General features: G+C 41.1%; 2 protein-coding genes across 7 annotated transcripts; one reads left to right on the forward strand and one right to left on the reverse strand.

Moving 5' to 3' along the window:
* Positions 1–5194: 5194 nt before the first annotated feature.
* On the reverse strand, positions 5195–12391 carry ciroz (ciliated left-right organizer protein containing ZP-N domains). Of its 3 annotated transcripts, none has more exons than XM_076094799.1 (12): positions 10666–12382; positions 10496–10578; positions 10319–10420; positions 10115–10239; positions 9860–10003; positions 9723–9761; positions 9422–9559; positions 9283–9328; positions 8286–8482; positions 8068–8185; positions 6873–7082; positions 5195–6777 (listed from the first exon to the last, which is right to left on the reverse strand). In XM_076094799.1, the coding sequence occupies exons 1-12, from the start codon at positions 10701–10703 to the stop codon at positions 6626–6628; spliced, it is 1392 nt and encodes a 463-aa protein (XP_075950914.1). In that variant the 5' UTR covers positions 10704–12382; the 3' UTR covers positions 5195–6625. The 3 variants fall into 3 exon arrangements, 2 of the variants coding, with proteins under 2 accessions (XP_075950914.1, XP_075950905.1); XM_076094790.1 differs by having other exon boundaries at positions 9244–9328; positions 10666–12381; XR_012954726.1 differs by lacking the exon at positions 5195–6777 and adding an exon at positions 7566–7650 and having other exon boundaries at positions 6942–7082; positions 9244–9328; positions 10666–12391.
* On the forward strand, positions 11687–16605 carry tardbpa (TAR DNA binding protein a). 4 transcript variants are annotated; one of them, XR_012954729.1, is made up of 7 exons: positions 11689–12406; positions 12783–12946; positions 13071–13211; positions 13925–14095; positions 14184–14268; positions 15066–15212; positions 15969–16605. XR_012954729.1 is itself a non-coding variant. In XM_076094813.1 (6 exons), exons 2-6 carry the CDS (start codon positions 12166–12168, stop codon positions 14655–14657), a joined length of 1191 nt encoding a protein of 396 aa, XP_075950928.1. In that variant the 5' UTR covers positions 11687–11976; positions 12118–12165; the 3' UTR covers positions 14658–16605. The 4 variants fall into 4 exon arrangements, 3 of the variants coding, with proteins under 3 accessions (XP_075950928.1, XP_075950938.1, XP_075950949.1); XM_076094813.1 differs by having other exon boundaries at positions 11687–11976; positions 12118–12406; positions 14184–16605; XM_076094823.1 differs by having other exon boundaries at positions 11688–12406; positions 15066–16605.
* The last annotated feature ends 454 nt before the right edge of the window (positions 16606–17059 follow it).

Below are 17059 nucleotides of genomic sequence, written 5' to 3' on the forward strand. Positions count from 1 at the left end.
TCATCGAGCTTGTAATTACCTCACCTGTCTGCAACAAGACTGAACTAAAGTATTAGAGCCTGTGGTTTATTGTGGCTCCCCAGCCGCTCACCAAACGGCAGCCATGTGTGCCGTATAAAGGTGCAAAAGAGGTTGATAAACTGTTGGTGCATCAAGTTGATAGCAGCTAACATGACCTGCCCTCTGAGCTCTGTTAACCAAGACTGACATGGTGGGTCACTGTTGGACCGACAAACAACTTTGCTTTATTTTGAAGGTATTATCAAGGCTCCCTTTACGCAGTAATTATATTCCAAATCATTACGCGTTGTAAAGTCTATTGACCCCTTGTAAACTTATATTTACCAAGCCGGAACAGTTAATGAAATAGTCTTTTAATTAGCACTCCCCTTAAGGGTGGGACATCTGAAGGGGTCCCTGTTTTGTTTTGGCTTTGTGGTTGACTGAAGGGTGCAGATCCACTGTTCTGAGATAAAACAGTAATATCTTAATTAAGACGTGGCGTTTAACTGTTAACAGTCAAAGTCAGCGCCATTGTGTGTACCTCTGTGCCAGGGGCGGCACCTGCAGTACAGGAATATTCACCGCACTATGAATCAATAAAACAATATCATAATTTCTTCTTTTGTTGTTTTGTTTTTTTAGGGCCAGGTCGTTTTTCAAGCTTGACTGATTGAAAGTGGTCTGACTACTCAAGGTAACAACTGAAGAGGGGGGATAGGGGTGGGGTGCTTTGCTTCTTGTATAATGCAGTCTTTGGCAGGCTCTCTCTTTGTATTAGATACATTAGGACGGAAATGTGCACTAACTTAAAAATGCTCATGTGAAAAAACATGGAATGTATTAAATTAATGGTCTATTTTGCCTCTGGGCAGTAATGAAAAGGGACCCCCAATGAGTTCATTTTTCACGGCTTTGGTTATGCATTCAACACTCTAATTGAATTTCAATGTAAGTTTTACAAAGTCTTTATTACAGTGACTCTTGATGTAAATTTCATGTGATCTATCGTGGGACTCCCACCCATTAAGTAATTTAATTGTGACATGCACTTTCTGCACACCTCATGCTTTTATGCCTTTTGCTCCTCATCTAAATTGTCAGTTTCCTCTATTATCAGCGCTGTTTGTGTGGATTGAGGAAAGTAGTCTGCATATACTCTAGGCAACTTTCACGAGAACAGTTCCTTAAAAGGAGGAATTGCTCGTCTCCCCCATGCTAAGACAGAGGACAGCTCCGGACAGCTAGAGTATACTGGAGTATACACAAGTCACATGGATTTGCAAGATGTTCGCAGATGACTGCACAGAGCACATTTTATCTGAGAAAAGTATATTATCAGATGTATCCTGTGAAGAGGGAGAGCACATCTCTCAGAGCAAGTACATTATTCCAGATTTCTGCATAAGAGAAGCTTCTTCTGAATAATCTGGGAGAGACTTGTTAATTATGTACCCAAAAGAGGATTTGCAAATGAATAAAGACAATATGTTTTCTTTGTGTGCGTGCTTCTCCAATGTTTCAAACACTGTGAACTGTATTGTCCGACCTGAAGTGTAACCTGGGAGTCAGTTTTCTCTGTCTCCATCTAGTGTTTCTGCCTTAAGCCATTTTGTAGCTTCCCAACAGGCAGAGCATTAATAGAAAAACCATCTCCTCCCTTTTCCTTTACCATTTAGACACAAGAGGTCTAAAAAAAGCATTCGCACACTAACAAGACGGAAATCTTAATCACAAACTGTACGTTTCTCATCAATAGCGTGCCTTTGTCTGGGCACACGTGTGAATGTGCATGAGCCGTCTGAAATACTGAGGCTGAATTGACCTGATCGTTAGAAGGGGGAAGAGGCTTGACCTGATATTTCCTCTGTTGTTTGGTCAGGAAAGGGACGTTATTGTAAAAGGGCTGTAAAGATAAATAACCTCACCGTTTCCATGGCAAAGGCACAAACAGTGGCAGGCGAAGACAAAAGAGCAGAAGACAATAAATCCAACACTGTCAATTTTGTTTAGTTCTCAGAGTGTTTTTGAGGGAAATATAGTTTCAAAACAAGAGGCCACATCTACTTTTCCACGGAGAAAGGGAAATTGGATCACATTTTTCAGCTTTTTTTGAACAGGCCACAGTTTCATCTTGTGCATTACTTTCCAGGTCACGGCATCCTGATTAGTAATAGGAATATCTGACACCATATTTTGCCTTTGGATCAGGAAACTCCTTGTACAGCTGTATACATGTTTTTATAGCCTTTGAAAGAAAGGGTATTGTCTTTAAATTCCTAAGAATGCTTTGTCCGGCCTTCAAATTTAAGTGGAAAACCATCCCAGGCCCCTTTTTTTTTTTTTACGAGTTGAACAATCAAGAGTGAACATGCACATTTGCCTTACTCTTGAGGTCAACTACAGTTCATCTCATTTGAACAAATCCAGGTCATCACTTTAAAAAAATAAAAAAAAGTATCAAACAAGTGGACATTAAAAGGGATTTTACACAAGTTTACAAGTTTTGGAGGGTACTACTGCATATGTGAAAAAGTGGTTTAAAGCAGTCTACTTACATGACTGTTGTGGGTGTCAAAATATTACTCTTTTAACATTAAAATGGGACTCTGAAAATCAGGATGTTCCTCTAACTTCAAGTTCAACTTTCATTTGGAACCCCTTTTCTGTCATCACTTGTTCATCTATAAACGAAACCTCAATGGCTGCCCTCTCTGTCCCCCCCAACACGGCCCCTTCGTCTCATTCGTCAGGGGAGACGAGCCTCGTCAGAAGCGAGGCGTGATGAGGAGCAGCCTTATCATTCCAATATAAGAGCAAACACAGGGGTCTTTACAGCACGTCGTCTCAGGAAGCAGCGCGCGGCAAGATTACTGCCCTTTAAGAAGCCCTAACACACGACCAATCCCAAGTAGTGTTTTATCTTGACAGTTTGCAGCGCTTTGTTTGCCTTTTCTGTGAAGTCTGGGGATAAAAGAGCAGCCTCTGTGAGCTGTGTCTGATTAGGATCCAATTGTTAACATTCACACTGACTTTTTTATTATCAGCCTGGCGTTGCCATACACGCAGCAGGTAGAGGCCTTTTTCGGTGTTATAAAGGACTCTACCCTTGCTGCTCTCGTGTGTTACTCAAGTACTAGTTAGCACTAAGGTGGCAGGAGAGGAGCCCCCAGCTCGTCGACATCAACAACAACAACAACATCAACAAACAGGAATTGATGGCGAGTGTTTATTATCTGGCTTAATTGCTCCTCATCTGGAGGATCTGACAGTTGCGGTTAATGAGAGAGAGAGAGAGAGAGAGAGAGAGAGAGGAGGCACGCACTGCTGGCAGCGAGCTTCATAGTGTAAAATGTGTGTGTGTGTGTGTGTGTGTGTGTGTGTGTGTGTGTGTGTGTGTGTGTGTGTGTGTGTGTGTGTGTGTGTGTATGTGTGTGTGTGTGTGTGTGCATGTAGTCAAAAAGAAGACAACATACAGCTAAACGGAAGAAACACAAAAGATGCAAGAAATTGTTTATTGGACTCTCAAAACGAGCCAAATTAGGAATTTCAGGTCCAACCTGAGGCCTCCTCTTCATGTTACCCGTGTGTCATTACAGTACACTGCAACAAATAAACCTGAACACACACACACACACACACAATCACTCACCACAGCAGATCTTAGCCCCTGTGCAGGCTGCGTACACTAATCAGATGTCGAGCAAAGACAGGATGTCACTGAAACCGAGCCCCTTCCTCAATATTTTATCTGGCCTGCATGACACATTGTGCAGTGTCACGCACACTTCCAGGCATGGTTTGACAAAGAAAGCATCAAGACCAGTAGGCCTTTACGCCCATGGGGATGCTTGCAGAAGGCCTAGAGTACAGGAGTCATGTTTTGATGAGAATGAAAGAAACTGCACTTCTACTGATGGTATTGCCCCTCCATTGAATGCCAGACACACATAAACACACATATAAACACATGCCACCACAACCACCATCAGAGGCCCGTTGTCCCATTCATAAATTTCTCCCGTTGAGAGACACTGGCGTATCTTAAACAGGGCATACCCGCCCCTTTTATTACTCCAGCTCAGCAGGCCCACATGGGAACAATTAGGGGTATACGCAAGTTTGGCGAAGGTCCGTAGCAACCAGCTGCATCTGTTTTTATTTACCTTTTGCTCTGGTCCTGGATAATGTCATGAGCACATCTGCTACTGTGCAACGTAACCGTGGTTACATGCGTGGTTCACCCATGATTCTGTAATTACCCGCCGAGCGAGATGAAGAGGCCCAGCAAACCACTCAAAGCCACACATAGCCTTCCTCCCCCTCATCCTCCCCGCATCTCTCCAGTGGCACGAAATCCCGTCTGCCTTGCCAAAACGTGGCACTGAGAGCCGGTATTTGGAGAGCAGAGGATGCTGCTGAAGTGGCATTTAATGACCCAAAGTTGTCCACAATAGTAATTTTAACTTCATTTTGGTGTCATTAAATTACCAGTCAGTTAATGACACTCTCTTTCTATTATGTAGGATCAAATGTGGTTATTCTCAAATGAGCTGGGATGAGATGCACTTATCAAATTTCCTGATCTGATCTGATTGCTTGTTTGTGGTCACATGGTACAAGCTGCACAGTTTGCGACCCAGTCTTGTTGTCAGACGACTTTGGTCTGACAACACTGAACGTTTACGAGAAATATTTTGTTTTTGCACCCTCATAGAGGGTTCCTGCAGAACGTTGAGAAAGATCTAATCAGAGAAAACACGTAGGTCACGCAAGAATGTACTATAAATGTCTCCAGAGAGTGTTCCTAGTTTCAAGAACAGATGACACCCACAAATGGTCGTGTAAGGAGACTGGGATTAATCAGAGGTGGTTAATTCAGTTGCAGGATAGAGTGAAGGAAGATGCCTTCATGATGTTTCAGAGCTCTGAATAAAATCACCCAAATGTGCGGCGTTTGTTTGAAATACTGGAAGCTCACATTATTTAGACAGCAAATTCAAAGCAGCCAATCAAGACACGGCTTGTTTATAATAATGATGAGTGATTATGAGCAATAACAATGAAGACCATATATGGATCACTTCACAGAAGCAGTGTGTGTGTGTGGAGGTTGGGTGCCACCATGCTTAGCATCTCCCAGATGTGCAAACCATATGCTCTGACTGAAATTAAAACAAAAAAAGAAACAGTGAAACATGAAAGGAATTTTTAACTTTGTAAAGACAGTTAACAGTCGGTAGAGATAGGGTAATGACCGAGAGAGGCCACATGAAAGAATCGGGGATGTTGACGGGTTTTTTGCACCACTCATTCCATTTCCTGCTCATAAGTTCACTGAGCAGATGGGGACCAAAGGCACAAGGAAGTTTAGATTTTCTGCCCCACAGCCCATTGTATATGATGCATGTAACTGCGTAACACTGCACTGTTATCATTTACAGACGCTTTGGTGCATACCAGGAGGTCACAATAATAAAAGGTGCAAAAAAAGGGTGGATGCAAAAATGAAACATCTTCCCGTCCTTTAAGTCAAAATAATCTGCTTCATTCCTGTGATTTTGTGTGGAATGCATTTAAGGTTGTCATATTCAAAGCAACTAATAAACTTGTCATTTATCATTATAAATGTATCAGAGATGAGGCCCAAATTAAAGTAGACTTCCCTTTCTACTACATTTTGAATTGCTTGGTGGTAATTCATGTCTCACATACAGCTCAACTGTCAGTGCTGACACAAAGCAACTTCTAAATGAAAATTCGAAGTGTATCTGTAAAGCTGGTTCATTTCAAAATGAGCATCTGCAAGCAGGCTGCCGGCCCATCCAGAGAAACATTTCTAAAAACATATGCAATAGTGCCCTCTCCTGTTGGTTCAGTATGCTGCAGCAAAAACAAATAAACCAACACCACAGCAGCTTTTTTGAAAAAGTAGAAGAAAAGAAAAAAATAAATTGTAAACAGTCAATTTCCCCTAAGAAACACAAACCATCTGAAAGTCTTTAATTCATCATTGACAATCAGATATTCTGTGTTGAAAATCCAATCTGTATTATGAGCTTCTCTAACACAAAGCTGCTCTAGAAGGTGGCATCAGCTGTAACAATTGCAGGGTCTTCTCTTCGTCAGCTTGTTGTGGTGCTCGGATAGAGACATGTTTATTCAACGCCTGCCTTGTCTGCGTCTGGATAATATCCACCCTCAGGCAACGGCTGGCAGAGGTCGGGCCTTTTTTTTTTTTTGCTTGTATAATCAACCTTCACAGCGCTGACTGACCACAGCATCACCTTTCAAGACTGCAAACAGACGTGCAGCACGTGGCACCACTGACAATTTAAAAAAACAGAAGTGAATCCAAAAGCCTTCAGGCAAGTGTTGTCACTATGGTGGAACTGTATTTGAAGTTTAGAGTGACTCAAAACTAAGGAAATTAAATGAGATAAACCATATCAAGTTTTTAATGATGGGTAACATGGATTTGAATTTGACAATGTGAGTCCTTCTCTATTGTTGTGATATGAATTATGCAAAAGTTTGCTAAGCTGACGCCTAAAAAGACACATGCTGGAAAAAGTTGTTTGCTTCCAGAATCAGTACACTGGATAACATTGTTTCTGTCAGGTTTCTAATCCTCCCAAATCCACTCCAGCCCTCTCTGCTTTCGCTGCTCTTCATTCCCACTGGTTGTGTTTAATTGTTGGGACTCTTGTTCAAGTTGAACCGTTGTAAGAACAGATGTTTCTGATGGCTCAGCTGTGGCTGGTGACTCAAGGAACTCTAGAGAATCCAAAAAGGGTTTTTTTCAGTGGCATTAATGGAAGCAACGTTGTCTCTGTCTAATACAGAGGACAAATTTCCACTCTGACTCTCACCAGTGTCGAAATTAAAGCTGCGGGCCTCCGTCTGTGTATGAGGTGAATTAGTTGAGGAAAGCTCTGCAGCCATCTCTCCGAATGGAGCCGTCTCATTTAGGTGGTCCAACGGCTGTTCTGTATTTAATCTCTCATGTTTAAAGCTGAGCGTTGACGGGGCTGTGGTGTTTGGAACGGGAGAGGATGTGATGTGTGAACCAGCAGGCCTGGCTGTGGAAGTAGGATAGCATCATTTTAGTAACGGTGAAATTATATCCATGAGCATTACCCGACATTTCTAAAAATGATTTAATAATAATATAATAGCAAGGCTTTTTATCTGAAGATTAAGGATTCAGGATTATTTGCACAATTTTACAAACTTTCTCTATAACAACACTTATAGAGTCTATCTCAGCCTCCCTGTAGTAACTCCATAAACTAATACATCCCTGTATTGTTATTATTCCACTAACTTGACATGCTAGTTATCCCTCCCACCGCTCAACTAATTGTTTTGTTTACTGTCAATTTCTCTGGATGTTTGAGCTGCAGAATGATGTATGTTCAGAGTTTGACACAAGAGGGCTGTTTTCACATTAATCTGTTTCGGGGGAGAGTCTCCGTGTTCACTTTTAATCTGATTTTAACATGTGGATTTACGAGCCATCCCAACTAGTTTGGAAGCCAATCATGATCCAATATGCAACTTACACAAGCGTGGTATAGACGTTTTGAAGCCTTCAGTGCACATGCTGAGAGTGGACTTTTTAGGTAAGTAGAGGAGACATCTTGTGTCCTGCAGTTACATTTTTGAAATGAACAATATTTGCATGTTCATTGATTTTCTTTTCATGAGGGAAGGGGATCGATGTACATTTGTAGCAAGTTAGCTGAATTTTTCTATGTGGGAAAACAATACCAGACACAAATCATTACTCAAATCAGAGGATTTTTTTAGATGTCCTCAAACATGTCTGGAGGGGGGGGATCTTTAACTCAGAATTTGTTTTCCATCAATTACCTCTGCTTTAATTTCTATCTCGCTTTAAATTGTATGAAATGTGCTGCTTAAATAACTAATTGACTGAGCAACAAACAAAAGCAAATGCCTGGTGTGACCACAGTAAAAGCCTTTCAATGGCTAGTGGTCAAAATATCATCAGATAATTAATCACCACTTTAGTTTTACTGTGATCATCAGCGGCACACTCACCTGTGCATGGCAGTGTGTTCTCCATGGTCCAGTGCATTTTGTGATTTGTCTCCTTGAAGGTGAGCACAACATCCACCCTGTAAAATGGCTGCAGGAGTTGTTTCCTGTCTGCGCAGGTCTTTAAAAGAAAGAAACCTGGTTTAGATGTTTTACACTGGAATGAAACCATGATGATTAACTCTGGTTATAACAATTCTAACTGTTGTTTCAGCACTAACCTTGGTCTGGAGTATTTGGGCTGTAGTAATGATCAGTGTCACAAATTCCCTCGTCTCATGCACAGTGAAATGATCTGTCTGGTTCACCGACACATCACTGAGTGTTAGTGCTTCGTTGTCACGACTGCCTCGCTTCGTCAAACCCATACGTCGTTTGAAAATGTGCAGCGCAGTCTCCTCTTGTGTGAATGCAGTCACTGAAATTTACATCAGGGATAAAATGTGCGATTAGTGGTGGAGGTACATTTACTCAAGTACACTTTTGAGGTACTTATACATGATTATTTCCATGATATGCAACTTTATACTTCTACTTCAATACATTTTAGATATTTTTTACTCCACTGCATTTATTCATATGTTGTTTATATGATGAGCACAAGCAGCCTTTCTGGCTTGTGACGCCTTAGAAAAGAGCAGTGTGTACTTGAGGCCACTCTAAACTTCTCAGATGGTTACATTTAAATACTTGTTTAGGCCCCAACGAGGGGAAATAAATCCACCATTTCAAAAGTCCAAAAAGTGAAATAAATTTGTGTGCAGAACTTTGTTTTTCTTGTTTCCATCACTCATCGATCACGTAAGGCCCCCCTCTCTTTTGGGAAACACTGCATTTATACTCAACTTTATAGTTAGAAGTAACACCTGGTAAATGCTTCTTGGAAATGTATATAATGTGTAATGATACAAACACATCAGGGGGCATTTTCTCCAGAAACAGTACTTACCTTACTTTGCATACTTTAACTATATTTTCCTGTGAATACCTCTGTACTTTGAATTATTTGGAGTTTGAATGCAGGATTTTTATTGTGTATATTTAAAGCATTGTAGTGGAAGTTTTACCTAAGTAAAGGATCTGAGTACTAAGTGAGTAGTGACTTGTATAAACATGTTAAAGTTTGTGATGTGGCAAAAAAGAACAACTTCCAGGTCTGATTCTCTGCTTGCTACCCACCTTTTGGACAAGTAGCTTCCATACTATAGGCATACTGACCACTGACTAGCTTCAAGGCCAGGAATTCCCCTTCATTTTCCAATATCTGTGTTAATCAAAATGACAGTAACGCAGTGAATTTTAGTTGTAATGTTGCCATTGGTCACTAGGTGGCAGGATGCTGTTTGCATACGCTTACTTCGACAGGGCTCAAGACCTCCCTTCTCCTGCCTTGAACTGTAATGTCTGGTCCGCTCATGTCAACGTTCATCTGGATCAGGCTAGCATCCTCCAGAGCAACAATGAGTTGATCGCTCAGAGACAGTGACCAATGCAACTGAAATGCATGACCACACATGCAAACACAAAAGCACAGTCAGACAGATCCCCTCTGCCTGTTTTCTGTCTCTCATGCAAACGCATGCACAAGTAATTGTTCACATTTATAATGCAATCATATTTTAAGGGCTGATTTCACGAGGATTGGTTTTAATTACTACCTTGTTGTCCCAGTTGTCATAGGGAACTTGTCTGGTCACCTACAGACACATACAAAGCTTATCAGAATAACAACACAAAATTGGTTAAAAGGAAAACAGTGAAAAGTATCATATGAAGAACTCCAATCATCAGATACCTGAATAAACTCTGGGTCACACTGGATTTGTTCTCTGCTTGGCAGTACAGAAACCACGGGACACTTCATCATGAAACTATGAGGTCTTCCCCCGAATCGGTTTATCCTCTTCAACAAATGTAGTGTCAGGACATGATAGCCATTCTGAAAAATCAATATGCAGCCAGATAATTATCATAACCAGGCCCATCTGCTAAGGTAACATGTCACAGTTTGTGTATATGCATTAGATATTTCTGAATGTGTCGGACATACCCGTTGCTGGACGAAACATCCAGTGTAACTGACTCTAAAAATAAAGTTCTTGTCCGGGTCTTTGTGCAGTGAGAATCCACAGGCAGACAGCTGGAGGTTTAGGTGATCCAGTGAAGCAAGGTTGACTTACAGAAAGAAAAACTTGAGTCAAAGGCATTTTATCTTAAATCTATGTCAATATTGTTTTCATTGATTGTGTCTTACCTTGGATCTGTAAGGCCCCAGACAGCCAGAGTCCCAACCCTTCAATCCGCACACTGTGTATCCACATCTCCATGTATTCAGAAAAACATTCCACATCTCCTTCTGAAAATGAAAACATTTTCGGAGATGTGGAAAAACCATTCAAAATCAGTCTTTATCACAGCAAAAAATATTTACCTGTTAATCTTGTTGTTGGGGTATGAATCCATTCTGTTGTCTGAATGGAAAGCACGCTCCTCATGATAAAACATTGTAAAACACTACAAAAAAAGAAGGTAGAAGTCAACTTACATTTTGAAAATTGTGAATAGTTCCAGTCAATTTGTGTACAACATTAGGCTACTCACATAGTTCTAAGTAGGATGCTCAATCTTATCTGATCCATGTCACTTCCACTGATGAAAACTTATGTGGGCAGTCTGAACCGATAGCCTATTTGTAGGTGAGTGGACTGATGTCACTGGGGTATGCGACTCCATACAGGGGAGGGGGAATAAACACAGGTGTGTTTGCTTTAACACTTTAAAGGTAAATGACAAAAAAGTCCCAAAGAATGATCATTGTATCCAGCATGTGTGACAAATGGGTTTAAAGGCAATTGAAAATCCTTTTTGTCAAGGCTTTAGTCATTGAAGATTTTTTGTTGATGGTCTATTATGAATAAAGCTTGTAAAATCCAGTTTTGTCGTTTTATTTAATCTCAAATATCTCTTAAATAATCGTATGCCACAGTCTCACATAGCTTCCCAGCTCTATTGAAATTGTATGTTTAAAATTAGTGAAATTTTAAAACCAAACTCTTACCAATATTTTTTTTGTATTAATGCACCATTCCATCAAATACACATATTGTATATTTCGTAGACCATTTTAGACACATCTCCGTACAATTCATGCCGACATGTTTGGGGTTTTACAAACTCAGGGATTATGTGGGTTTGAACAGTGTTTGGCTGCACATAATATTGTAAATGTAAATAATGTAAAAATATGGATTAAACTCATGTATTTCGGTTAAAAAACAATTTCACAATTATCATGGTGGCATGGTATTGACTGCATTTTTTTCAATTTCTCAGTGCGCATGGTGCGCACCTTTTGTTTAGACTCTCGGCGAATTTATATATGAGACTTCAAAGGGTGAACCACGATCTTTAAACCTTTCCCATTGGAAGTTATGGACCACGAAAAGATTGATATAGTTAACCACATAAGATCTAATTAAGTCTACAAAAACTGAAATGGCGACTGGTGACCTGGAGTCAAGTCATTCACTTAATGTTTCTGATTTTAATTCGTGGAATCCCCCACAAAAACTTAACAGTGTGCCCTCCCAACTGGATGATGTCATCTCTACAAAGTGCGCAGCCATTTTGTTAGCTAGCTTGAGGTTACAGAGGTTAGCCGTGTACTGCTGCATCATATGTGGTCTTTATGGTTTTGTACGTACATCTGAACGAACGAGATTATTTGTCGATGTTGATGTAATCGTACAATTTGCAGCTACACACTCGCAGACAAGCGGAGGACTCATATATTTGTTGATAGTGAACAGTGCGCTAAACTGAATGGTCATTCATTTTTCAAGCCATCTTGAGTCTGCTAGCTTGTTAGCTAACTAGCGTGTTTACGCGTGCTGCGAGCGGAGAAGAAAGCTAGTGAGTGTTTGTTTTTCACATAGTTTGTCTTTCTGCGTTTGACTACCCTTGTATTTCCCCCAGTAAACCGAAGTAACGTTTACACTCAAGCGAAGATCGACGCTACAAACTCGTGTGCATCATTCCGGTCTTTAACTTTAGCGCCATCAGCTTCTTCTACTCGGACCAGCGAGCGACCATCTAGAGACCATGTCAGAGTTGTACATTCGTGTGGCTGAGGATGAAAACGAAGAGCCGATGGAGATCCCCTCAGAGGATGATGGGACTATTTTGCTGTCGTCGGTAGCGGCACAGTTTCCAGGGGCGTGCGGGCTACGATACAGAAACCCAGAGTCCCAGTGTATGAGGGGGGTCCGGCTCGTGGAGGGGGTCCTGCATGCTCCCGAGAACGACTGGGGAAACCTGGTCTATGTCGTCAATTACCCTAAAGGTGAGATGTTGGTGGAAATGACGTTCAGAGCCTCTGTAGGGTTTGTTGTATTAGTCTTGGCCTGGTCCCTTAGTTCCAGCTAAGATAAATGTTAATGCTGAAAGCCAGCACTGTATAATGTGGGTTTATGGCCTATTGGTGTGAATGGTATGGATTAAGATGTTCTACAGTCAGAGATGGAGCTAATGTTGTTCCCTTACTTCTTTCTGGTCATGTATTGTGTATTAGTCGGTTTGTGTTGATGTCACAACCAGACAGTAAAGAGCTCAGCGGGTTTGTATTTTCATCTGTTTATTACTCCATTTGTCTATGAACTGCGGCCTCCAAAACAAAACTCCTTTTCCTGATGTGACTCGTATCTATTTATTCTCCACAGATAACAAAAGAAAGATGGAGGAAATAGATGCTGCTTCAGCTGTGAAAGTGAAAAGGGGCTTTCAGAAGACGTCAGATCTCATTGTCCTCGGGCTGCCGTGGAAAACAAGCGAACAAGACCTGAAAGATTATTTCACTACCTTTGGGGAGGTCATCATGGTGCAGGTAGGGACATCTCGTCTCGTTCTGAACATTTTGGTGTTAGGCTGAGGGTGTGATATGGATATCTTATTATTCTAATTTGTTTACAATTTGTAATGAAGCTGTGCGTGTCCTCTGTTCACTCCAGGTCAAGAGAGATTTAAAGACTGGCAACTCCAAAGGGTTTGGGTTTGTCCGGTTCACTGAATATGAGACACAAACCAAAGTGATTGCTCAGAGACACATGATTGATGGACGATGGTGTGACTGCAAACTTCCCAACTCAAAGGTATTTTGGGTACTGTTGTAGTGCGAGTGTAGTCGTGAACCTCGTGGTATAAATATATTCAGATTGTCTTTGGGTCAAGGGTCAGTTGATTAGATATTGGTGATCATCGTCTAGATTTCTGCTTTTATGTATTAAAGCTGTTAAAAGAGCTGTATTTAACATTCAGAGCTTTAATGACCTGCTGCGCTGCTCTCATATGGCGGTTTACAGCTGATAATGCTGTCCCGACCAACAGCGTTGGTCCCAGAAGTGTAGCACCCACCTTCCAGTTCCACCTCAGGTAAACTCTGTCAGCACTTTAACCGTAGTTTGCACTGTTGACACCGTTAGCTGTGAGCCGTCAACGCGTTGAGAGGCAATCGAAATGCTCCCAACCTCGGAGCTTGCCCTTTTTTAATGAGGAGTTAATTGTCTTGTTGAGAAAGTCATAACTTAGTTTTATGGGTGAATGCTAAACTGTTTTCCAATTACAAATTATGTCAATCCTGGAAAACAAACTACAGCAGTTTTTGCCGTCTTATCTCCTAGTTTCACTTCGAACATTTTAAATTAAACATTCACTGAATTGCAGTGGATCAAAACATCTGTTTTAGTTTTGCAATTTAAATGCATCTCACAAATGAAATGTTTGGAAAATCATTCTGAGTTAGTCAGAAGTATTACTTTAAAAAGACGACGACCATATATTTCTTAATGCCCCTTTGTCCTCTCAGGCGTGTCCTGATGAGCCCATGCGGAGCCGTAAAATCTTTGTTGGCCGCTGTACGGAGGACATGACCACCGATGAGCTGAGGCAGTACTTCATGCAGTATGGCGAAGTCACCGACGTCTTCATCCCCAAACCTTTCCGGGCATTTGCATTTGTCACGTTTGCCGATGACCAGGTGAGATTCGCCATAAATGACCGAGTTGGATTATAAATTGCTGGTCTAATGAAGACTACTGACTATCTTCTCCTCACCTCTTTCTCAGGTTGCCCAAGCCCTGTGTGGAGAGGACTTGATCATCAAGGGCATCAGCGTGCACATCTCCAACGCTGAGCCCAAACACAATAATAGTAGGCAAATGATGGATCGAGGGCGGTTTGGGGCTGGTGGGTTCAGTCAGGGCTATGGCAGTAATCGCGGTGGGCTAGGTAGCGGTAGTAGCGGGGTTAACTTCGGGGCTCTCGGTCTAAACCCAGCAATGGTGGCTGCTGCCCAGGCAGCGCTGCAGAGCAGTTGGGGAATGATGGGCATGCTGGCTAACCAGCAGGGTCTGACCACAACGGCAGGCACAGCCCCTACAACCCGAGACCAGACCTATAGCTCCTCCAGCACCAGTTACAGCAGCCCCAACTCAGCCAGCCTCGGTTGGGCTGCAGGCACCAACACGCCCTCCAGCAGTGGCTTCAGCTCTGGCTTTGGCACCTCTATGGAGTCCAAGTCTTCTAGTTGGGGAGTGTAGATAGCTTAGAGTTGCCCTTTTCATTTGCTATTAGGCTAATCTGGTAAGTATACATACAGTTGGGAACTGCTTATATCATATGTTCCTATTATTAAAAATATACTGCCTTTTTATTTTGTTAAAGAGAAGATTTATACTTGCGTGCGACTGAATATGTCATTCATTGAATGGGTGAAAAGTTTAGTTTGTTAGTGGAAACTGCCACACTCCATTTAGTTTTGTTTTTAAATGTTAAAACAGAGATGACTGCATGCAAGATAAATATTTATAAACACGCACGAGTATCTTGAGAGCCCCATCGTCCCCTTGTAAAATGAGCTTGGTATAATTATATATCTGTATGCAGTTCATTGCATCTTTTTGTTTTGATGTCATTTGGAAACGCCTTCATGAAAATCTCTTCTGCAGTTCACCAACTCTTTCCCAATTTCCCGGGAGGAAGCGCCTCATTGGCTGCAATGTTCGACCGATCTCAGTATCAATTCCCCTCTTCCCATGTGTAAATGCTTTGCCATCAAAGAACACAGCTTCACTCTGCATATACTGTGTTCGACGGTGGGTGTTGTCTTTTTTTCCTCTCCCCTTTTTAAAGGATATAGAAATCTTGTCTGCTCTTGTCGCTTTTCAAGATCAATGAGTGGGATTGATGTTGGACCGAGTGAGAGTGAGCGAACGGGAGAGCAAATTGAAAGAAGTGTGAGAAGGACTGTGTGCGAAATGTTTTTTTTTTTTTGTTGTTTTTTTAAAAGAGACAAATGCCTGCGAGAGTTGAGAAGAACCTGTGGCTTTGTGAGTGTGAGAGGAAGAAGCAAGTACGAGTGTGTCCCAAATGGCCATCACAAGGACATTTACTGCATCTCGAGATCCCTATGGTCTCTGCTTTTTGTCATCATTTTCTATCAACCTTAATTCTTAAAAAAACAGTGAAATGTCAAGTGCGTAATGAGTATTTGTACCTTTTCGTAGCTTTCTCTTGCCGTCTGATTTATTGTGAATGCTGTGTCTGGTTGTGTGCTTTATTTTCTCCTTGTTACCACCCTCTTTGTGTGAAAATGAGACTTTGTGCTGGTGAAGTCTGTGTGGGAAAACACTGAAAGTGTGTTTAAGTTTGAGGTTGGTGTGGTGAATGTTTGACAAGTTCCCATTGAAAGTTTGTGTTTGAAGTGGTTACGAATGCTTTTTCTATGTTTTGTGAATCAAAGGGAAGTCTGAAATAAAACTGAATTTGACTAGTTATAATACACTCTTGACAATGACTTATTTTTGACTTCACATTAATTGAAATGCCAACACTTTAATTCACATGTATAGGGACCGCGGACATGGACAGCCCAGGTTTTCGTCAGAATCCAGGTTGGAGTCAATTATGGAGAAGCTGAAGACATTGTTGGGTGGGCCGGCACAAACCAAAACCAACAATGGAATTGCTGCACGACTGCCTTAATCCTGAAAAGGATCTTCTTCACTTCACTAGCAAGAAACCTCGGACCATCCCGTAATCAAATTTAGAGCGGACCATACTCAATTGGGCTGAGGTATTTGTTCATACCTACAAATGTCACAAATAGGACCAACGTCGCACCTACAGTTTGGCAGCAGTCATTCTTATTTTTTTTTTCCAAACTTGTGAAACACGAAGTCTGCCTTTTAATCTGAAACATGCATTTCTGTCAATGAATGCTTTTATTATTTGTCCTCGTAACAGTCATTGTTAACTTATGGAAGTATTATCTGGTAGGTTTCTTTTCAATGTGATCAAAAAGCTTTTCAACAAGGCAAGATGTTTTTGTTATTTTGTTTATCCTGATTGTAAAGTGGATGGAATGTATCAAGAGATTTTGAAAAGGGACATAAACAACTGATTGAACATGCCAGCAGGAATTTTCACTTTCTGTATTGAGATATTTTAGTATTGCGGTGTAAAATAAACAGGTTTTTGAGTTTTTAATCACCTGTCGTCTCTCAATCTAGATTGATATAAGTATTTTTCTTACAGGGCTCCACCTCAAACTCTTATTTTTACAGTTATCCATGACTTCAATTAATTGATTTCTTCAGGTTTTTTGTGGAAGTTCCGATTTGGGCCTTGGCAAAAAATATACTGAAACGTATACTGCACTATCTAGTTTTGATGCTGGCTGTTAAGTAGGTGTGTGTATATATATATATATAATCTGTCTATTGATAGTGGTGATGTGCCCTTTAGTAATGGCTTGAGGGACAAGAAAATATAAGTCATAGGATAGTCTGACAAAAAGTAATTGTAAAAAAAAAAAAAAAGCAGGCATGTCGGAAAAAGTCATGAAAAAGTCATAGTATAGCATGTCGAAAAAAGCCATAGTATAGCATGTCGAAAATAGGAAAAAAAGTCATAGTATAGCATGACGAAAAAAGTCATAGTA

This window comes from Anarhichas minor, unplaced genomic scaffold (genome assembly GCF_050575085.1).
Source record: "Anarhichas minor isolate MPS153535 unplaced genomic scaffold, ASM5057508v1 ptg000003l, whole genome shotgun sequence".
NCBI lineage: Eukaryota > Metazoa > Chordata > Actinopteri > Perciformes > Anarhichadidae > Anarhichas > Anarhichas minor.

Bases quoted from the DNA above. Each gene is read 5' to 3' on its own strand.
- ciroz (XM_076094790.1), bottom strand. From the start codon at position 10,703: ATGGATCAGATAAGATTGAGCATCCTACTTAGAACTAT. The intron at 10,421-10,495 runs GTAAATATTTTT...TTTCATTTTCAG, and splicing joins CCCAACAACAAGATTAACAG to AAGGAGATGTGGAATGTTTT. The intron at 10,240-10,318 runs GTAAGACACAAT...TCTTTCTGTAAG, and splicing joins TGGGGCCTTACAGATCCAAG to TCAACCTTGCTTCACTGGAT.
- tardbpa (XM_076094813.1), top strand. From the start codon at position 12,166: ATGTCAGAGTTGTACATTCGTGTGGCTGAGGATGAAAACGAAGAGCCG. The intron at 12,407-12,782 runs GTGAGATGTTGG...TATTCTCCACAG, and splicing joins TGTCGTCAATTACCCTAAAG to ATAACAAAAGAAAGATGGAG. The intron at 12,947-13,070 runs GTAGGGACATCT...TGTTCACTCCAG, and splicing joins GGGAGGTCATCATGGTGCAG to GTCAAGAGAGATTTAAAGAC.